The sequence below is a fragment of the Pteropus alecto genome, unplaced genomic scaffold (assembly GCF_000325575.1).
Source record: "Pteropus alecto unplaced genomic scaffold, ASM32557v1 scaffold76, whole genome shotgun sequence".
NCBI classification, from domain to species: Eukaryota; Metazoa; Chordata; class Mammalia; order Chiroptera; family Pteropodidae; genus Pteropus; species Pteropus alecto.
Genome location: NW_006443138.1, coordinates 8,910,515 through 8,934,472, shown reverse-complemented (window position 1 = coordinate 8,934,472; position 23,958 = coordinate 8,910,515). Strand labels below are relative to the sequence as shown.

Below are 23,958 nucleotides of genomic sequence, written 5' to 3'. Positions count from 1 at the left end.
TAGGGAAAGGGCCGTGAGCCAAGGAATGCAGATAGACTCTAGAAGCTGAAAAAGACAAGGAAACAGAAGCCTTTGGAAGGAACGCAGCCCTGCAAATCCTTGATTTTAGACTTTTGATCTCCAGAACTATAAGCTAATACATTTGTGTTGTTTTAAGTCACTAAGTTTATGTCATTAAGCTGATCTGTCATCCTGCCCAAAGTCCCTGCTCTGCTTCCTGCAGGTGGCCCCAAGTAATCATTGGTTCAATGCTTCCATTTTTAAAGAAAAGTTTTTTTTTCTTTTTGGAAAAAGGGCCATTGCTGCAATATGTGTCCTTGAAAGGCAAAAGAGGATGTTGGCCAGGAAAAGACAGCCTGTAAGAAGCCTTACCTTTCAGAAACAAGGAGACATCTTCAAGTTGAGGCACATTGTCCTCCCTGTAGCCACAGTATTTAGTCAGCAGAGGGAAGTTTTTCAAATATTCCCGGCAAGCATGAGTGGGATAGAGTTTGGAGAGCTCCCGGAACACAACACCCCAAGTTTTAGTTTCTTCCTCCGTGTACTCCACCCTGGGGATGGGCTGACCGCTGGGCAGGAGAGAAGACAAATGAATGAATGAACCTAGCTCTGGGTCACTAAGTTATCAGTATTCTCACCTTCATACCCACCACAAGTTGGATTCTTACAAAGTGGAACGCCTGAGTGTCTAAGAGGACCCCATTAAGTATTATTTTTTAAAGTAAGTGCTAATTTTCTAAAATTGCATGCGCATTCAGACTTCCAAATAAATGATTTAAGTTATATCTTCACACATCCTTATGGAAATTTGATGATTTATGTTCCTACACTGAGATCAGTAACAAGTAAGAGTTCTGGGTTGGAAAGAACTGGTTTAGGTACAAAGCTATGTTCTGAGAGCCTTATCTGCAATCATCTGACAACAGTAATAAACAGATATTATCTCATGAAAATAAAATTACTGGTGGATTCTCTTTGTCCCTTGTGGGGAACTCACCCCTATCTCCAAGTGTAATTTCGAGACTATTTGTTCAGTGAGCAAAATGTCTGGGAAATACAAAAGGACTATTCTAAATTTAAAACTGAGAGTTTTGCAAATGTCAGAATAGGAGCATTTATTACACATCATGCTGAGAGGTGCACACATTAAGCGCTCTCAGTTTAGAAGAGGAGTCAGCAAACGTTTTCTGCAAAGGGCCAAAAAGTAAATATTTTAGGCTCATGTGCCATATACTCTCTGTCACAACTGTTCTGACATTGTATCTTGAAGGAAGCCATAGATAATATGTAAACAAATAAATGTAACTATGTTCTAATAAAACTTTCTTTACAAAAACAAGCAGTGGGCTGAATTTGGCCCATGAGCAATACTGTACAGACACCTGGACTGGAGTGGTTAAGGGAGAGACTCTTGGAGGAAGCACAGCTTAAGCTGAGCCTCATTGGCCAAGTATGATCTGGAAGCTCTCAAACAGAAAGAAATGTGAGAAAGAAATGCCATTCTAAAAGCAGCCAGTAATCATGAGCAGGGAGCATAGCTCCTGTTACAAGCTGGGAGCCGTAGATGGAGGGGAACACAGACATGTGCTTTGGCTTGAGGGACCCAGAATCTGAATTTAGCCTCTGATTAAAATACCTATTTGGAAAGTGAAATTGGGTTTGAGAAAACCTCTCAAGACATTCTCAACAGCCACCTGCAGCACACCCCACCGCCTACCGTGCCACTCATCAGAAACTCTGTCACTGCAGTCAGCAAATAAACACACACCGCAGATGGAAATCCAAATTTATACACCTAAAACTAGGATTTCTGCCCCACCGATCTACATAATTCACCACGGGAACCCGTGCACAGGCAGGACTGCCTCTTGGGGTTGCTGCACCTTCCACAAGTGGGGTAATCCCGGAACACCCCGAGGCAGTAAAACCAGGAAGCGGAACAACAGCAAAAGTAGGCTGGCAAACATTCCCCACCCCCAACCTTCCTCATACTTCTGTGTTCTTGCCAAAATGCTCTCTGTTTAAAGTTTGGGTCCAAATGTGGTTCTCACTGCCCCAAATTATTATTATTTTTTTAATTAATTGCAGTACATAAGGGATGAAGAAATAACACAGAGAGAAGAAAGAACCAGAAATTAACATTTGCTTTCTCTAAGTATCAAGACTGAGGGTTTATACAAATCAAATTAGACTGAGATTAGCGTGGTTTAAATTTGGCTGTTGATAACAAATAAAAAAATTACAACCCGACGAATATCTGCTGAGAAGATCAAGACTGCTAAGACTTAGCATCTGTGATGAATTTAGAACGAAAGCTTGAAATGCAAAGATAAAAATAGAAAGGACGTCAGGAAATAAAAATATAAACGGTCCACCTCCAGTCCCAGAAAATTCAACGAAATCAATTTGAGTCAAGAAAGCCAATAAAGCTAATGAGGGCTGTGCACAGTTAGAAGGTAGGAAAGCAATGAGGCTGAAACAATAAATGAAATATTGAGAAGCCATTCTGAAAAGAATCATTAGGTCAAACTTTCCCCTTTGATATCAATCTGCAAACGTGCAGCATTTGAAAAGAGAGCTGAATATAGCCAACAGGAAGCAGCAGAAGGAAAACAAGTGTGAGCTGGGGTAGAAAGAGAGAGGCATACAGATCTATTCCTTAGTAATGAATGTCCAGTGTCACAATCTTAGTAATACGGATGGCCATGTACATTCTCATTCATTTCCACTTGTCTGTCCCGCCCAAGTAACTAACTGGCCTCTCTTTGAGTTCCCGGCTGGTGCAGTATAGTACTGCTACCCGATCAATGGTGAGTAAGTCTGACTCCGACCACATCAAGAGATTTCTCATGCCGCTCTAACTCCCAGCCTCCAGGTAACTCTTTAAGGTAATTGTTTTTTAAGAAGGCTAAAAAAATGTTTTTAAAAATTTTTTTAAAAGAAAAAAAAGTAAAGGCTAGTTTTATCCATTTAATTTCTATTTAAAATATCCAAATACAGAAAAAAAATAAGAAATTTTCCATTTTTCTATGTAGTTCATACAGGTATACAATAATAGCTCATCTTTGAGAACTATGGTACCAGACACTTTTCTAAGGTTGTTTTTATATGAATTAACCCATTTGATTCTCACAACACCATGAGGTAGACACTACCATTATCCTCATTCTACAGATGAGGACATCGAGGCTCAGAGAGATTAAGCTGTTTGCCTAAAATCCTGGTGCCCATCTTAAAACCCAGTTGGTCTGGCTCAAGACTGTCTGTAGTCTTAGTTAATTGATATATACCAATGAAATAAAAAATTTATTCTAGCCACGAACTTATTTTCACATACCAAACTAAAATAAGATTTATAGATGTGTGTATTCATACATAGAAAATCTCATACACAATCATGTGCAAGCATGGTATTAGCACATATTCGTAGTTCACATACTTTTGTAGATGCCTTCATATTTATTTACTCATTAACACTTCTCAGTAAGACTGAGATGTAGTTCTGTGTTCCCCAACAGCATAAACATGTGCTTGAGAAACAAGAAATTCAGGGGCATCTGTGTATTTTTTTGAAACTGAAATTTGACATTCAGAAAAATAAAAATTATAGTCATGGGAAAAATCAGAATGTGTTGCTCTCCTTTGTACTTGATATGGATTGGTGCATTTTTCGTGAAGCGTTTATGAGAAGGATGACAGAAAGGTGTCCTGATCTCCTCAGGGCCAAGGACATATACCCATATATCATTATCATCTACCTATGGGTACATGTTAATAACGTGTATGGAACAGGCATCTTATTCCAACATCCTAAAACCTTCTTCTGGCCCAAAACTAGTCACTTAAGTACTCCGCATTCTAGAGAAAGCCCCTAGCAGTTGAAGCCAGCCACCACCCTGCTGGTCATGTTAAAAGGCAGCAGAAATGGCCCTCTTGGACACCACTCTGCCTACCCCAGACCCCACCCACCAGTCTCACAGGGAACCGGGATGCACAGGACTGTGGTGAGGCCAGGGTTTAGGGAAAGGGCATTTTCTTTCCCCTTCACTAATTGAGGAGGCCAGGCTGAGCCATGAGAATCATTTGTAAGGACTTTGGATGCCCACGAGAAATGGGGTCTGGCATCTTGCTTCCCAACCAGACCCCTGCTGAGCAGCAGGCGCCCAGGCTCTCCCCGGTGCTGCTGCCAGGAGAAAGGAGAAGTAGGGAAACAGTCCTGGGAGTGTTTCTGGAAGCCTAGGAGGATGGTGTGCTGTGGTAGAGAAGAAGGGATCATTGCCATGTATCCTCCAAAATTTGAGGTCGATGTGAACGCAGAGCCTAATGTCCAGCAAAATCTAGAGATTTCCATGGTACCCAATGCAGTATGCCTGGAAGATGGGGAAGCCCCACCCTCCAGTTCAACTCCGTTCTCAGGAGGCAGAAGAATCCTCCAGTGGTTCCCATCAGCCCTGGTAAAGAAGCATTGACATGCAGGTGGGTGAGGAGAACACAAGCTATGGTGTGCCCAACCTGGAGAAGGGGTTGGTGGCATGACCACTGACAAGGCCAAAGGGAGGCGGGGTGCATATCTGCAGGGGTGAGGTGAAGGCAATGGTCCCTCCTCAAGAAAAATATATATGACACTAGCAGATACCATTGCAACAGAGACTGCCTCATCAGAAAGAATCTGTCTGAACCAAGGTGAGTGTGGCCTGAGGCCTGCCTACCTTGACATTGTAACGATCCTGTAAAAAGCCCTCAGCCTCCTCCCTCCCTCCCCTCAGCCCCAACTCCAAAGGAACTAGAAGAGGGAAGGAAGTGTCTCATAACTAGAGTGCGTACACCCACAAGCATTCACACCCACAAGTACACACACACACACACACACATACACACGCATACTACAAATAACTGAAGGAAGGAGAGGATACACTTTGAATCAAATTTGAGATTACTCTTTTTTCAAATGAACTGGACTAGGTCTTAAATACCCAAATGAGACTATACTAATAATTGAAAATGACAGGAAATTAGATGTTGCTAAGGAACGAGCTTCCCAACAGAAAAGCAGTATTCGACACAATATAATTGAAGGCAGTGAGTGAGGAAAATAAAAACATTTTACGTAGGTATAAACCCCAACAAGATGAGACTCCTCAACAAACTAAATCACATGTAAACATTATCATGAGATATCTAGGCCGTTCCTCTGTTTATACGAAATTAGTTGGGATCCGGAATTCCCAACAACCACCAAAATTATTATTCACATATTCCTAAATCACTGGAGAAAAACAGATGTCACTTTCAGCAGTTCCCATTCACTGCAGATTCTGCCCTCTTGCCAAAGAATGCTAAGGATTTTACAAACACAATAGGGAACCAGTGCTCAGGGAAGACATACTAGGAAAAGGACTAAAATAGTCACCCCGGAGATTTAAGCTTGACAATGGGAGAAGTTCCCTGGTGCACTATGTTACTCAGAGATGACTAAGAACTTTCTTTGAAAATACTGAAGGCTGTAGGAGGCATCTCTCTCTGTAAGCGGTTAAATCCCACTCTTCCTAGAGGCAGGGGGGTGATTCTGAAACACCTGCCTTGTCCCTGCAGAGAGGAGAGAGTGGAAAGTGCATAGACAAATCTAAGTGGAGGCAGGTACAGATAGTTATTCTATGTAAGTCCTGAGCTTGTTAGAGCAAAGTTGTTTAACAAATACATTTTTGACACTGAAATCCTGGGATGTGTACCCCGCTGAGGCTGAAATGGTAGGAGTTCTTTGCATAGCCAGATGAATAAACAACGATGCTTTCTTTTTATTTAACTATCTGTCTGATCTTCTCCTCTAGCAGGTCCAACAGCAAGCTATTTTCCTTATACATATTTTTCTTTAATTTGGGGGACTGAAAAATATTTGATTATGGTAGTATATCCTGGCTGCTTCCAGGAGTCCTTGCTGCTAGAAATCCTAATGTGAGATGCAGTCTCTCTGCTTGTGTCCTCTTTAGAGGAGCTGCAATTCAGGCAGCAATTCACTTATTCAGTGGAGGAATATGTGACAGGCTGCAATTGATAGTATTTACATCGAGATGGCAAGACTGGGTGAAACACAATGTAGATTGTGTTCTTTGAAAACAGTTGGATTTCCTCAGTGGCAAGGACTAAACAGAGCAAAAGGCAAACACAGAATTGATTGAGAGGACTAGTGAATCTGATAGAAATAGTTAGGAATGAACTCATTTTCTATTTTATTTTGTTATACTCCTTGGGGTGAGAGATGCCTCACTTATTCAAGAGCTGTTTATCTGCTAGGAATAGACAGTCTCTCTCATTTTTGCCTCATCTTTTCTCCCCTTCCCCATCTTAGACAGTTCTCTCTTGATTGACACTTCCACCTAAGGGTTGCAAAAGAGAAATGAGAAGAGAGAAATTCCATCAACTTTGCAACTCATTAGCAATTAGCAGCTCCTCTCTGGGTTTGGATAGGGCCTTTGGAGAAAAAGTACCTGAATATGTGGGCAAGAGGTCTCTATCTTTGTTCTTCTTGACTTATGAGATGCATGTGCTACCCTCCTTAATGACCATATCCTGAATTCTGCATCATTCCCAGGGAGCTATCCATAATTCATCCTCTTTCCTTCCCATCCAAGAAAGCACATAAGAATACAGAAGAATGAGATTGACATTATTCTAACATTATCATACAATAATCTTGATTTTGATATAATGTAATTTTTAAAAAAGAAACATTCGGCATATGTAAAATTTGCTATTGTGACTGAGCATTTGTTATACTTTGCACAACTGAGGTGACACAGCAGCGTGCAGAAATTTCAATAAGTACTGTGACTCACCATAATGTCACCTAGTACATGCTGGGTGGTACCTTCATGAAATAGTGCCCCCTGTAGCCAGGTGTCTCCAGAGTGGAGCCTTAGAGTCAGTGAGTTTTCAAAAAGAAAATGGCTTGTGTCGCTGAGACTGGACAAAATGTGGCCACAAACAAGGGGGAAAAAATATCCTAAATGGAGTGGATGGGTTCCATTATAGCTATACCCGAAAGCAAATGCCATTATTTTCTACTGATTTCCAAGAGTCCATAAGAAAATTCTAAGGCTCCCAGATTTGATAAAATTACACTTCAGACTTCAGTTATTACACTCAATAACTTTATAATAAAATACTATCAGTAACATCCAGGGTGGGGAAAAAACAAGAAGTAACATTTTCAAAAATATTATTCTGCTAAATCTATAACCCCATAACAATGTACACTCCTTGAAGTCAGGAATTTTTTGTTGGCATTATTCATTTCTCTGCCACCCAGAGTGGAGCCTGGAATATATAGGTGTTTAATAAATAATATTTGTTGAATAAGTAATCAGGCTAACCAATTAAGTTAAAACAAGCCACAAATTTAGAGGTTCAGAAAAATCGTAGTTGTGTATCAGAAAGTCTGACAGAGATGTATTTGTCTTACCTCATCCCTGTCTCATATATTTTAATTGCTATGGAAAAAGCAACTCCAAAGACTTTGAGATTTTAGTAAGTTTTCTGGTAGCTTCAGTTATCCCTATGTACTACTTAATTTCCATGTAAGAGTTTCTTTTTCTAATTTTCTCAATTCAAGTTTCCTAGGCATTGTCACCCATTCCACTTATAGCCAAAATTTTTACCAGGAAACAAAGCAGCATATACAAATCCAAAGGGACATAAAAGCCAAACTTAACACAGACATGTTTCCTGGGCTGGACATCTTAATGAATTAACTTTCCAAGATACTTTCAAAGCCAACAGGGCATGATAATTGAATGTTACTTTTTTAAAAAGGAAACACAAATCACTACAGTGACTTAATAACCATCTGAGTTACACCAAGATCTCAAATCATTCAAGTTGTCTGACTAACGTGGCTCAAAGAGGGTTCATCTGGTGAGGAGACTGGGCGACCGCAGTCTACTAAGCTATACCATAGAGTGTATGTCAAGGCACAAACTCATTTTTAGCTAGTCCCCTAGGCCAGTCAAGTAAAGAGCATTTGCAATCACATATTTTATTTGCTTTTGCAAATGAGTTTTGTGCACATAAATTTTCGTCAATGAGTCTATGGGCCCTAAGGAACTTTCAGACGGTAGCACACAAAAAACGTGAATTTGTTTTGTTCCCACTGTTAATATCAGTGCTGCCTTTATAAGAGACATAATGAAAATAAACTACCGTACCCAGGGAGCCGCAGGGAGAGAGGAGATTCAACTCCCAGAAGCCATTTGTTTTTATTTGTCCTGTGCCCCAGGTTAGGGCTTCCCACCATTTCCTCACCTTGCAGAAAGCCTTTCACATTCTAGAGGATGATTTTCTTCTGCCAAAACTACCATGAAACTAAATATCAACAACAATGGGTCTACTATTCATTGATATGCGCATGCTCAACATACACAAGGAAGTGGAACTCAAAGAAGGTAATTCAAAAAAACAGCAGCCAACAATCTCAGGCCACTGGAATGAAGAGATCCAGGCTAGTGTCTTCTAGAGCTCCACTTTCAACCCCATACATCTTACATCTTGACCAACAGGGACCAAATGTTGGTAACTACTGGTCCTCACCTCTTTCAGTGGTGGATGAGGTAATGCGGTTACCTTACAACTCATTGCCCTAATAATAGCATCCATTCATTCCTTTATCCATCTAACTGTAACAATAACAATAATATAATATCACACGCCGTGGATTTTGACATATGACGCTCACCTTATAGGGTGATTAAATGACTTAGTATCCCTATTTTATACTTGAGGAAATGGAGGCTTAAGGGCAGAATAATCCGTCCTAGATCTATCAGCTGGAAAGTGGCATAGCAAGGACTGGTTCAGGAAGGCCAGCTCTAGAGATCTCACTCTTAATCAGTACACCTCACTGCAATGTATCGAGTACATAATATGTATCCTGCATTGAGTTTCGCCTCTCTTTCCTCATTTGAAACTTATTTCCCTCATTTGAAACTAAGAGAAATAAGACAACTGCACAACACCAAGAGGGTCGAATGACACGTCATCTGTTAAGCATCTGAGCCAATGCCTAGTACCTAATAGGTACTCAATATTGGTTGGCTCCCTTCCTCCAGGTGTATAGAAATGAATAAAATTTCATCACTTCCCTGCAGGGCTGGAAATAGGTCTGGAGATGACAAAAACAGCACCTTTTCATATAAATCTATTCACCTCTTGGACAGGATTTGTGGAAGTAATTTTAATTCTTCGTGTTCGTGGAAATCATTTTAAAGTAAAAATACTCATATCTCATTCCTTGTGAAACACATCAAAATTTGGTGCAACTTTTAACCTTGTCAGTAATACCGGGCCATACTGTGTTAATGTTTAACACAGCTGTGGGAGCCAATGCTATAATCAGACAACATCCTACCAAGGCATTCATGCACATCTAAAAAACCCACCAAGCCCAAAAAGTGAAAAGGAGAAACCTTTCCAAATCAATTTTCCCTTTTCTTGTTCTTTGAAGCTCTCAGGCTCCCTTCCTTTTAGCCACTGAGCTGAACTTCAGGTAGTGAGAAACATTTGGCATGAAAATGAAAATGATTCTCCCATGAAGCCTGATGTCTTTTAAATTCTTATGAGAACTGCATCGTTCATATATCCTGAGAACTATGTATAGAGCAGAATAACTTCTTAAAAACCCAAGTCATTTAACTCTGTTGCTCTTGTTTTAAACTTGTGTTTGATGCCACCTATGTCAAATGAAAGTTGCTATGCAGATTTTTTTAAAAGAAAGAAAGGGTGTGGCCTCTTGGGCAGAGAAAGTTAATTAGATTCTACAGGAAAGGCACTCTTAAAACCCCTAATGTAACCTTCCCCAGAAACTATTCTAATCATCTGGGAAATGACCCCAGTACTACAAATATTTGCTTTTGCTCTACTTTTCAATTTACCGCTCCATTTCAGAGAAATTAAAGCATCAACAACTGGTGTTTATGCAGGAGTCACAAAGTACCCAAACAGCCACATATATCTCAGTTTCATTCAAAATCTGGGAAAGCAAATCAATGAAGGATAATGAAATAGGATAAAATTAGCTCAGTTGAGAAGAAAACATATTTGCCTTCTCAGGTACCTGTTCTCAAAAAGGCAGAGAAGATTAAAAAAATAAAAATTAAAAAAGCCTGGTCTCACATTACAAGAGTCCATAATTCATCAAAGTGACCATCTGCCAATAAAACTGATGAGGAGAATGTCATTAAAGATAAAACCTTGCAACACCCCCGTTAAGTTTTATTTCCTGTTAAGAAAGCATAACATTTCTCTTTAATTCTTCCTTCACCTTCTATTTGTTTTGTTTCCAATTAAGATTTATCTGTCTAAAAATAGATAATGTAGCACTCACGACTCCTGTTAGTAATGCATTTCTTTAAGCTACATTCTGAAACCAAGCAGTATCCATAAATCATGCCTCTTCTCACATGAAATGAGGAATGCTAAGGTCAACAGAAATTTCTGGAAAGGTAGAGAGGTGGCGCCACCCCAGTTATTTTTCTGCACACTGCAATAATTGCAAATCCCTCCTAGGAAAAACTCAGCATTGGTAATCCTCCAGCTCAAACAAAAGCTGAATGGTCACAGCTTCCTGGGAGTAGGGAAACCCCAATATGCCCAGGAGTGGTAACAAGAGAAAAACTCTGAGGTGTCCCACATTAAGTTACAGCAGGTCAGAGAGTAAGAGAAAGAAACAAGAATGGTTAACCGATTAATAGCTGTGGGCCAACTAACAAAAGACTGTTCACGTTCCTGAATGTATGTGGGAGCTTTGAATCAATCTGCAGGAGTCTATTAGCCAACCCACCGCTAGGTGCCATGGCTTCCTGCACATGCATTAACATTCAGTACTATTGCCTGTCACCAACCAACAGCAGTAAATGAAGAGATGAAATATTACCATTTGCAACAACGCAGATGGACCTCGGGATAATCATGCTAAGCAAAATAAGCCAGACAGAAAAAGTTGAAAATCACATGATATCACTTATATGTGGGATATAAACCTAAAAGCAACAAATGTACAAGACAAACCGACTCGTGGACATGGACTATAGACTAGTGGTTACCAGAGAATAGGGGGGAGCGGGGAGAGGAGAGGGAGGAGGTAGATGGGGTAAAGGGAATCAAATATATGGTGACAGAAAGAAATCTACCTATGGGAGATGAACACACCGTAAATATATCTATGCCTTACTGTTAAAATGTACAGCTGAAACTTACCAGATTTCGTTAACCAATGTCATCATAAAAATAAATTAATTAAAAAAAATAGTAAATGTTTCTTTCTTGCAGACTGTGCACCTATCCTAGAACTGCCTCACTCCACCTTTTTTTTTTTGCTTTTTATTCATAATCATAAATTATTTCAAACAACTTACATCTTTCTTCCCCGAAACACAATGTATAAAATTGCCCATCAACTCTACGATAATGGGTATGTTGCCCGTTCCATCTAGCCATGCTGCTCCTGGTTTCAATTTCATGCCCCAGGACCTGGTCCTTTTCTGGCTAGCATAAGGCGCAATAAAACTTTCTTTCAGAAAAGCTTTCTGCCATGAGTTTTTGTTTGTTTGGTTAACATTGGGCATTGGGAAGTAAGAGGCGAAGCAGCCAACATTCTATCCAGTATTTGCCAAGCACTTCTATTCAAGGGAGCCTACCTTTGTCTCTGATCATCTATCACCTTCCTTTTCTTTGTAAACCTATGACTGACTCCTGCCAAGTCATCCAGCAAAAGAGAAAACTGAGAAGACCTCCTGAAAAGTAAGATGCTGGCTTGAAAGCCCAATATGTTTATTCCAAAGTACATCCATTCCCTAATCATATATCTATTTAACATCTTAAAATGCATAGCATATTACTGGATCTCAATCCCAGAAGGCTTCATTTTAACAGCATGTGGTATTTGAGGCTGTGGTCAGGGGAAGGAAGGTGGCAAAGAAATGCCCTTCTCTTCTTTGATGGGGTGAGGAGGTTACAATCATCACCACTCCATGCTGAATGAGAGAATTGTCTCTCTCTCTGATGGAGCTGAGTAGAATATTCACGAGCTCACCCAAATTGAATGTGCCTGCTGGGCTGGTGATTGCCTTTTCAAATATGCTAGTCTCCATTTGGGGCCGTTTTGTTTTAGAGTCTCTGTTTAGCTGTGTACCTACCCTCAGAGCAAATGAATCACAAAGGGTGCAATTTTGTAAATCAAAAAATCAAGAAGTAAATAGGTTAGCAACTAGAAAAAGCCAGAGAGAGAGAGACAATTCCCTGCCAATTTTTTTTCAAGCCTCAACCCAGCTGTGTTTATTTCGATCCGTTATATATCCCACAAGGGTTAGGCTTCCTGCAGGGGGAGAAGAGCACAGGGCCAGGGGGAGGAGAGCATAATCACTGCATAGGGCAAGGACATGGTGCCACTAGGCCAGGGCTGGGCAGATGTCCCAAGGCCCCCGTGAGAGATAATATGGAGCCTTGAAGTCAGACAGGGCTGGTTTGAGTCCTGGCTCCATAAAATATTAAGTGTATTAAACAAATACAAGAACTATGCATTTTGAATATGCTGAGAATTCTATAATGAGAATGACTTTTATAAATTCCAAGTCACTTAGTTCTGCCACAGTTATTTTCAACTTGTGTATGAAAACATCTATGGCAAGGCCACTTCTAAAAAAAAAAAAAAGATGTGGCTTCTTGAGCAAAGGAAGACATTTGGATCTATAAGAGAAGCATACTTGAAACCCTTGAAAATGACCTTATTCAGAAACTATTCTGGTCATCTTGGAAATAAACCTAGGACTACAAAAATTTGCTTTTGCTCTACTCTTCAATTTACTGCTCGACTTTAGAGAAATTAAAGCATTAACAACTAGTATTTATGCTGGTGACAGGATCAGCTGTGTCACCTTTAATAAGTTTCTTAATGTCTCTGAACCTCAGTTTCCTCATCTTTAAAAAGAGTGCAATAATGGCACCTATCTCAAAGGCTTATTGTGAGGTTAAATGAGAGAACATAAGCAATGTATTTAACATGGTGTCCAGCGCATGGCTGGAATTTAACAAAAGGAAACTAAAATTACCCGAATATGCCAGCCGAGAGGTCCACTTAGGTAAACATTTCTACACCATCAGCCATTCGGGGATGAGTTCAACACAACCCAACCCAACCTGTACTCTCTAACCTTAGCTGAGACTCACTGGACTAGCAAGCCTTGGAGAGGGTCACTTTTTCAGATTAAAGAAATAAGCTGTGTGCATGAATTACATGAAACTGAAACGTGTACACACACACACATACTTTTTTGAAAAGCTCCTTTAACCCAGCCCACTATGGAGCCTGAAATTCCTTAATTCATTCAATCCTTAAAGTCCTGTACTTATTTTAAATGAGCTTAACAAATGATTATATGGAATCAAGGAACCATTGGTTACTGGACACATGATGATAATAATCACATTATCATAGATTTAACACTAGCTGTACCGGTCAGCATCTGGGCCCTATAATCATTACTAGTTCTCCCAACTGTACAAGGTAGATATTGTGCCCCTTTTAAGATGAGGATGACACTGAGACTCAGAGAGGCTAGATCAGTGCTCATGGCCACAGAGTTTGTAAGTGGAGCAGGAATCCAGACCCAGTTCTGTCTAGCTTTAATGCCTATACATTCTGCCACATGTTCTGCTGCACCAAGCTACCTCGGCTTTCTGTAGATTAGTTCTACAGTTAATGCATGAGCACCATTGTGGTAGAGAAGTTGGGGAGGGTCTTGAAGAAATAATATTAAACACAAGTTAAATATGTGTGTCAGACCATCTCCAAGACAGTCCCCAGTGAACCCCACTTCCTGGTACTCATGCCCATGTGTGATGTATCAAGGTTTGGTGAATTCTGCCTTGCTCTCTTTTGGATCACTTGATTCAGGGGAACCAGTTGCCATATTTTGAGGACACTCAGGCAGCGCAGTGAAGAGATCATCACTGCAAGATACTGTGGCCTCTCGCCAACAGCCCTGTGAGTGACCATACTGGAAACAAATTTTCAGCCCCAGTCAAGCCTTCAGATGACTGCTTGCATGGTCAACAGTTTGACTCCAGCCTCATAAGAAATCCTGACCCAAAAACACCCATCTGAGCCACTCCCTAATTCCTAACTCTGAGAAATTTTGTGAGATAATAAGTGTTTGCTGTTTTAAGCTGCTTGATTTGGGGGTAACTTGTTATGCAGCAATAAATAACTAATACAGTGTAAAAATCAGACGGAATTCAGGGCTTAAAGAAAGTCTTGGCCAAGGGGATTGGAGAAACATGTTAACCAGCAGGTAATAAAAAGATTTGGAGCAGGAGGGTAGACAAAAGGAGAGATCAATCAAAAGTGAGAAAAATTATGTTACCAGGTATACATAGCAAGTATTATACAGCACTTCCTATGTAGTGTCCTAAGTCTTGACAGTATATTAGCTCATTTAATCCTTATAACAATCCTATAAAGCAGTAGTAGATAAGGAAACTGAGGCACAGAAGACAAATAAGTTGCAGGGGGCCCTCAGCTGTCTACGGTAAAGCTGGAATTCACCCTGGGCGGTCCAGCTCTAACTTCTACTCTCTTAACCACTCCACACACTGCTTCTGAGCTCAAAAGAGAAACTAGAAAAAGCAACTGAGGCCCTCCAAGTGGGTCAGGGGTCTGAGCAAACCCCAGACTTTTGATCTAGAGTTGTCGATTATTGTTTTGATAGAGATAATAGTAAAGTACGTTTGTGGCAATATTCCATTGATTTCATTTAATCCTTAAAATACTCCCGGGGAGAGTAGGAGAGATACAATTATCTCCTCATTTTACAGAGGAGAAAACTGAGGCTGATAGATGTTAGGAAACCACTTGGACCTCTGGTTTTCTTGGCAAATCAGGACAATTTTCAACTTTAAGTAAATACCGACATGTCGAAACTCCCTTGCTTACCTTACCCACTGACATTTGCTTTTACCTATTTACATTTCAGATTCCATGGACTAAAAAATAAATAAATAAAGCAAAGAGGAAGCAGCCCATGAGAAGAACATGAGGTTCATGTACCAACTTGATTTCAACCTAGAGAAGGTACATTCATAACAAAACACAATCACAGTAATATTCAAAATCAATTTAAGCAAACAAGAGTGGCATAATTAAAGTCAGAGCTCAGGGCCTCTTTCCAAGAGAGTAAGATGGATTGAAATAACTACCACCACCTCCACCATATGTATAATTAAATTAAATATGCATGCATATTGTTAAGGAATGATCATTATAACAACCCCCAAAGAAAAATTTGTTTATTTCTAGTCAATTGACAAATGCATTGCTGATTTTTTTCCCCAACAATATAGCAATTGTGAAACCCACAGAAATGCAGCAAAGCTAATGCCAAGGTTAAAATATGGAGGTGCCAATGACAGAAAACTGCAGCGTTTCAGACGAACCTTACAGCTACAACATCGCAGTCATAATTTTCTCTTCCTCCACATGCCATCTGCCCCCCACGCACTTCCATTTCCTCTGAGCTACAAGTCTATGTGCACTTCACATTACCTAATCATGGGGTACTTCTTTTTCTGTTTATACTAGAATTTCTTTTATTTAGGCTGGGGAGGATGGGCTGTGATCTACATCTTTCACACATGAATTTAGAAACAGTGCCCTGTCAATCAGGGCGTTTGTCCTCAGGTCTTCCATGGAGAATATTTGCACTAATGAGTGTTTCCTCTGCTATTATTGGTGAGACAATTAGGTCTTCCTGACATGAGTGACCACATAGCTCAGGCATGTCTGCAGGCAGCAGCAGGCCTCTGGGCAATCAATCATGTTTCTTGGCAGCACTGTCAATCAGAAACTCACCTGATTGGCACCTATCGACTGTTCTCAGCATGCTGACATGGTCCCTGATCTCTCTTCTCCTTCAGGTTCATGGTAATACAGACTTTGAGCCTGCTGTTTTTCATCATAGAGTGGGATTGATTCATTTTTCTCTGCATGTGTTGATTCTTCCCCCTTGCTTTATCCTTTCAAGACTATCACAGAAAATATAGTATTCAACACGAATTCCCCAGAGGGGCTTCCTGGCCGTGGTTTCAATAGCTATTATTCTATATTTCATTTCTTATTTTTTCTCTTACCTTTAGACACCTCAACTACATCTTGCCAATCTCTACGACAACCCCAAGACATCTACACTCCATCTTCATCTGTATTTCTGACCACATATTGACTTCTCCTCAGTGTCCTGAAAGCCTTAGCCAACTATCGACAGGGAATTGAATTATGCTCCCCATGTCAGAATGGTCCCCAATTTTATCACCAAACTATGTTTGCAGGGACCACACACTCTGGGTTTTTCAAGACCACCTCAATTTCAAATAATCTGCTTCCCAAACAAGTGGTTCCAAGCTTTGGTTTGGAAAATCAGATCACAGCACACTGCCTTAGCTTAAGTAATTATTGTATTGACATTGTTTTCCTTTGCTCACTCAGAAAGCCATCAGCACTAGAAAAAAACTTATTTCAATTAGAAACTGCACTTTTATTTTCTGTAAAATAAAAGGAAAACTGACTTACTGCACTGGCAAACTGGAGGCAATGGCCCAGCCCACTTGGAGCTTGTTCGCACCTGTGGCCACCCCGACCAGCACCGGATCTTGAGCCCCACCCTCCTCAGCGTGTTTGCAAAGTCACATGCATTTACACACACACATGGCTAGGCCCTTATCTAGCTTCAAATCCATACTCATCAAACCTTCAGCAGTCATGGTATGAGGGTAATTAAGGAATGAACCTTTTCTCTATACTTTCCACAAATCCTAGATTCCTGTTTTTCAGATTTAGCCACTCCTGGTAGGCACCTTTCTCACTCCAACCTCTTACAAGAAGCACTTAAGGCAACTGGCAATCTGTTATCAGTATTTTGGCAGCTTCCTCACACACACAAATGGGAATATGATTGCTTCCTATGAAATCTCTCCATAAAAAAGGATGTTGGGAGGAGAGAAAAATATGGCGTAGATGATAGAGGCTCTGTTCATCCCTCTGGCAACCAAATCAAAGTTGTGATGGAAACAAGAAGCAGCAGCAAGGAAAAATCACCTGGGATCTAGATGAATAAGCCATAAAACTACGGAAAAATCCAAGAAATCCCCCTGCAACAGCAGAAGGTAGGACGGGGTGAGGATGCGGGGCTGCCCAGTCCCAAGCGGCTGAGTGAGACAGAGGCTGCAGCAGCGGCAGTGGCAGAAGCCTCTTAAAGGGGCCGCCTCGGCAAATGGATTTTCGTGGTGACAGACCTGCTCGCTCTGAGCACCAGTGCCCATTCAGCTGTGTGCAGGGAGCACGAGGGACTTATTAAGGAAATATTGTCGGAGTGAGGACTGAAGCAAGACTCAATCGGTAAAGAAGTGCTGGTGGTATCCATTGTTCCCTGTTGAGCCCTCCCTCCTATCAGTGCGTCGAACACAGGGCCACCATAGCTGTGACACCATCAAACTGGATAACAGAGGTCACTCCACCTAGAGGATTCCCTGAAACCCCACCACGGGCCCTACCCAAGCCACATCCGGGTGTATCCTCAGCGAGTCAAGTGCTCCTTGCTGAGACTCACACTGGTGGAGGCAGCTGGCCTTGGTTTCTGGTGTGGCCTTTTGAGGCAACTATAAGCACAGCATCTGTGGATTGCTTGCTGAATCTTAACAGGTGGCCCTGGAGGGGCAGAGGCTTGGACTAAGTTTGGCCTGCATCTGAACCCATTTCAGGACTGTGCCACTGGACACCTAATTCACAAATCCACACTAATAAGACTGGGAGACTTAGGAGCTTTACTTAGTACATAGAAACAGACATAGAAAGGCAGTCAAAATGGGAAGACAAAGAAGCAGAAACCATATGAGAGCAGAGAACAGAGATCCAGATATAATGGAGTCAAGTAATCTAACAGATGCAGAGTTCAAAATACTAGTTATAAAGATGCTCAGTGAACTTTTGGGAAATGTGGAGAACTCCAACAAAGAGATAAAAATGGAGATGAGATTATAAGAGGAAACCAGTCTGAAACGGAGAACACATTATCTGAGATGAGAAGTGTAATAAGTGGAATAAACAAAGGAATAAACAAAGTGAATAAAGAACAGGATCATGTGCCCTATTTAGAGGACAGGAAAGCCAATCAGGATGCTCAAACAGAATGGCAAGAAAAAAAATGCCAAGACTAAAAAGATGATTTAAGGAGGATATGGGATACCATTAAGGCTCCAAATATTCGTCTGATCGGCATAAGCGAAGAAAATCAAGATGTTGAACAGATGTTTGAAGAAATAATGATGGAAAACTTCCCTAACCTGGTGAAGAAAATGGACATAAAACCCCAGGAAGCTCAGAGGATTCCAAAAATCAGGGATCCAAAGAGGCCCACACCAAGATACATCATAATTAAAATGCCAAAGGTTAAATACAAGGAAAGAATTTTAAAAGCTGCAAGAGAAAAACAAATAATTACATATAAGGGAACACTCAAACGACTGGCAGCTGATTTCTGAGCTTCCCAGACAAAAATAAACTAAAGGAATTTATCACCACAAAGCAGAATTACAGGAAATGTTGGAGGGACATTTTTATGAAGAAAAAACACATATCAAAAACAGGAATAAAGAATGGTAACAACTACATTCCTATCAGTAAGTCCCTTAAATGGAAAAGAATTAAGTGCTCCAACAAAAAGATAGAGTGGCTGAAAGGATAAGAAAACAAGACCCCTACATATGAAAAGGAAGGGAATGGAAAAAGATATTGCTGTGATGAACCTAGAAGGAATTTAAGTCAGAGAAAGATAAAATTATATGATTTCACTTATATGCAGAATTTAAGGAATAAAAAGAACAAACTAATCAAAAACAGACTCACAAATATAGTGGACAATTTGTTGATGGACAGAGGGGAGGAGAGTTTGTGGGGCTGGGAGAATGGGGTAAAGGGTTAAAGAAGTACAAATTAGTAGCTGATGGATGGTCACAGGGATGGGAAGCACGGCATAAGGAATGCAATTATCATTAATATATTGGCTAGGTGGAGAGTCAGGGGAGGGAGGGAGCAATTGGGGGGATCATTTTACTAACTATATAGATGTCTAACTAATGTACTGTATACTTGAAACTGAAATTTAAAAAATAAAAAGACATGTAAAAAATAGAAAGGATGTTGGTCAGCACAAAAAAGCATCAGTATATTCAACAGTCTTTACATGAGTTTTCTTCCAAAGGAGTTTTCTTCCAAGGATTACTTCCAAAGACATTTGAGCTACAGTATTTGTTAAGGTGGCAGCAAAAAACAATAGTGTTAACATAGCTACAGAATTAAACAATAGGTCAACTAGAAATTGAAGACAGCCTGTGGGAAAGGGAGGCGGGAAGGATATGATAACAACTGACACTTTAGATCTCAAATCACGTGCCAGGCACTGTGCTAAGCCCAGCCATGCATTTTCTCTTGTAACCCTTACTACAACCCTCTGAGATGGGTCCTGTTATTAGACACACTTTCCAGATGAAGAACCAGGCAGAGTGATGCTGATCACTCAGCTGGGAAGCAGTGGAGTCAGGACTCAAACTCCAGATTGTCTGAATCCAGTGCCCCAGTTTTTAATCACTTCATTATTCTATGTAGTCAGGCTGAACTCAGCACTCCAGGGGAGAGGGTTATAGTGGCCCTGGAACCCAAACTCTCCTAGTTAAACACGTTCGCTTTGACTCTATATCCGCCAAATAACTTTCAGGTTATAATTTGGCCTCTCTGGTATCATGACAGCAGGGAGAGTTTTGTGAGTCATATGAGAGTAATTTCTCCCTGTTAAATGATGAATTGGTGGTTTCCTCCCTACCTCAGGCTCCTGAATGGTCAGTTACCAAGAGTCAGGCTCTTGAGCCTGAGCATACTCCAGCTCCATAAATGGAGGCCAGATCCCAGAAGGCTCCAACTCCAACCAGCCCTCCTTTGTATAAAATCTCCACCATTTCCGAACTCCAATCTTCACTTTTGTTTTCCATGAACACCACAACTCAGTGTCTCTCTTTAGCAAAGGGAAAATGGCAAATGAAAACTCGTTAACATTTTGAGAGCCTCACCCTCCATCATTTCAACTATATGCTCTTCTCTTCTCTGTATAAATATGTTTTCTTTAAAATCAAAAAAAACTCCCCATTATCAATGCTTCTTAGAACTGGTTGACTCATATATGTCAAATCTATTAGTGTCAGCACAATATCGGCTTGCCTTTTTGTCCAGTTTCTGGGCTCTATAAAGAAATAAGTAACATTTGAACCGGTGCTTTGATTGCTATGCTGACAAAATCCTTTATATACGATAAAAATATATATATATTGTTCTTATATGTATAATAGATTACATATAGCATCTATATATAAAATACCTTTTTATCTATCTTTTTTCTAAAGGAAAATGCTCGGCCAGGCACTGAGCATTTAGCATATCCTGACAGATAATACCCCAAAGGCATGGCCTGCCCAAACTTCTTCTAAGGGTCCATCTATGCAGACATGGCCTGATTCTATGGGGAGGGTCTGTAAACCAAGGCGAGCTAATCTTAACATACACAACTACTTCTCAGGGCCTGATGTGAAAAAGTGAGCTCAGGCCATCAGGGTGCTGTCTTGGTAACTTGACTGGGAAACACTGAAAGACAGGGCTGGTGGCAATGGTGCTGAGGGTCAAAGAGGGCATGAGGTTGGGCTTGGGCTACAACAAGCTAACAGAGCACTGAGATTGTGAGAAGGTAGAAAGTCACAGTAGTCTGAAGAGGATCAGAAGTTATGTGGAACAGAGGAGATGAGAAAGGAGTAGATACGTGTAGAAAAGCATGTGCCAAGTAGTCCTTGTTTTCAGGATGATAAACATAGCTAAGAAAGAATGAAGGATGCCTGGAGCTGGGAAGGAAGAGGGGATGAGAACCAAAGCATCAAGGGAAATTAGAAATGAGCAATGACTGGCACCATCAGAGGTGCAATGTAGAATCCTCTCACTTTACTTTAAGCACCTGTGTGTCATATTTCTCAAAGGAAGGAAGGAGAGAAGAAAAGATGGAAGGGAGGGAGGAAGGAAGGAAGGAAGGAAGGAAGGAAGGAAGGAAGGAAGGAAGGAAAGCATACCTTTTATAAAAGATATAATGTCCTAAATTCTCACCAAGGACAAACTTGCCCCACAAGACAGCCCCGTTTCTCACCTAGTCTCAGTAAAGAAAGAATCTTTACTACCACTTATGAATTTACATTTTGTTCTGATGACAAGATTTATGTGGCTGATCACATACTAGATAAAGACAGCACCATGATAGTCTATAAGTTTTATTAGTGTGAGCAGAATAGACAGAGGCCCAACGCCCACTCCACTTTTCTAGACATGGCCTGCAGTCAACACACTACATTATTGCCTGTCGCAAACATCCTGTCATTGCTACTTAACGCCATGCACTATGCACGGTCCTCACCCCAATCCTGAGGTTCTTCAATGTCATCCCAACCCTAGTCCAGGACTAGGTATGAAACTCTTCCATAAACCCTCCAATTTACAGGAAGTTTCCCTGTCCACATAAAACAAACACATTTCTTTTCTATTATGGCTGCTTATATGAGCCATTGCTTGCCGAATTCTCTACTTTCATTGGGGAAACTAAACATTGAAGGAGGTTACTGAAAAGTGAAGTCAAAAATAAAATCAAAATACATTTCCTGGGCCCTGCGCAGTGTACAAAAATGGCTCCTTGCTTTAGTAGAACTACAAACACAATGGTGAAAATGTAGCACTTGGCATGGGGCCCGCAGGTCTCATTCTTTTACAATTATACCCAGGTGTCAAACATCAGTGTTAGCCTTTAAAGCCTACAGAGTTGGTGAGTATTTAAAATGCTTCATGTCTGCCTTGTGGAAAAGTTAAAGTGAAGAGAAGACAGGTCTGTTTAACACAGCATGTGTTTTTCCTAACTAGCCAGTGACAAGTTGCAGAAAAGAGTTATTCAGGTACTTACTATTTATAACCCATGGCCACATCCACAAAATACTTTCTTCTCTGTCGATAGACATTGTCCTTAAATCCCTTAAAGAAAAAAGAGATTAAGTTATTTTAAAAAGTGCCAAAAAATTAGCTGCAGAAGGCCTAAAAGAAAATTGCTCTGGCATTGACGGAGCGTTCAATTCAAATGTAAATTTTTATCCTTGTATGGCCATCTTGATGACACAGGCAGAAGCAAATTGTTCCTACAGTAAAACCTCATTAAATTTGGTCTGTACTAATTTGCGATGTGTGAGAATTCAGCTAAAGTTTACCTTTCCACTAAGTAGGTAGACTGGATTAGCTAAGCAAATTGATATTGAGAACAGTATCCTTTGGTTTTCAAGTATCATTTACATGTAATTGATCTTAATCACAAATTAATCTTATCTTGGTCATTAAAACGATCCCTGTAACATGGTTGTTTGGTAAGTTAAACTAAATTTAATCGCCTTATATAAATGACCAATAAATGTGCATTCATTAAAAGTTCTAGCATTCACAATAATTATCGAATCCCCCAAATTAACATGAATTAAAGAGGTTTTGCTGTATTTTATGAGCATAGCCACACAATGCAAAATCGATTTTAAGGGATTCATGCACAGGATAGCAGGTTAGCTCCATTCTACTCTGAGTTCCTACGATTCTGATTAATCTTTAGCAACTTGAAGACTTTTTTTATCCACATTTATCCCAAGTCATAACACTTGGGAAATTAAACATCCTGACTGTCATTCTTCAGTCAACTGGAATCCTTCCAAGAAGATTTCTGGGTTTACTCAAGAATCTCTCCTCTTCTCAACAGACTTTCCATTTTCCTTCCCTTCCGGTACTTTCAGATAATCAATTATTTCTAGGGTTGTTTCTTCAAACTGCTGGAAGCCCAGAAGGAATTGTTTCAACTTAACTTTTTACCACTGCAACCCCAAAAGACAGCCAGGAAACAGCAGCTACTGGGAGAATGGAGGCAAGGCAAGGAAATGGGCCACTGAGATCCTGAGCTCTGAGAGGAGAGCTGCCACAGGCCCACAAGTGCCTACCTCTGCCGCAGCTCAGACACTTCTGCAAGGTTAGCCGTTCAAGAGAAACCCTGAACTCATAGGAAATCCTTCTAATCTCTCTTCTGCCTAAAGGACAACTGGCCAGATTTCAGGCCAGAAATCTTCGCAGGACTGTCTGCTGGATGGAAATGAAGAACTTCCGTTGCAAACAACCTTTCTCTTAGCAATGACAAGGGAGTTAATTATAGAGGGAGGGATAGTGAAGGCACTGTGATCAACCGAATTCCCTGCAGAAATAAAGTATCCCGCCCTAGAAGCTAGCAGTGTTTTCCTTTTGCGATAAATTGGGTTTTTTTTAACTGGGGCTCCTGGGCAAGCTTGTGAAGCCTTAAAATATGTATATGCAAAATTCTGTGACCATAGCTACCACATTCACAAATGGGTCTGCGACCTAAAAAGGGGTATCTTGGTGGAGAGGTTATGTATGGTCATGCTAGAGAGTACAAGTTTCGACACTCACTAGTAATACCAGGCAACCCAGGCTGGTTAAACTGAAGAGCTCCATGCACCTTTATCACTCAAAAAGAAAGCAGGCCATGACAAAAGGAAGAGTCATATGAAAAGCACAGCATCTGTTCCTCGGTTCCTGCCAAACCGGACACCATGGTAACAGCATCATAATCTGCTGGGCTTCCTGAAGAATCTCAATTGTCTCTCCTCAGCAAACACCTGCACCTTTTCCAGGCATTGGAGAGAGTAATTTACTCAACATGCCTCATTAGCCTAGTGTGGCAGTGATTATGCAAATGTGTGGGCGATACATGGCCTCCAGGATTGAACCATGGACTGGCAAAA

The 23,958-nt window shown here is 40.7% G+C and overlaps 1 protein-coding gene across 1 annotated transcript in view; it reads right to left on the bottom strand.

Moving 5' to 3' along the window:
• The window catches only part of TPH2 (tryptophan hydroxylase 2), an 88,946-nt gene that overhangs the window by 56,437 nt on the left and 8,551 nt on the right, over positions 1–23,958 (bottom strand). Inside the window, 2 exon segments of the mRNA XM_006923753.2 lie at positions 373–569; positions 22,077–22,144. Of these exon segments, the coding sequence (XP_006923815.1) occupies positions 373–569; positions 22,077–22,144 (265 nt within the window).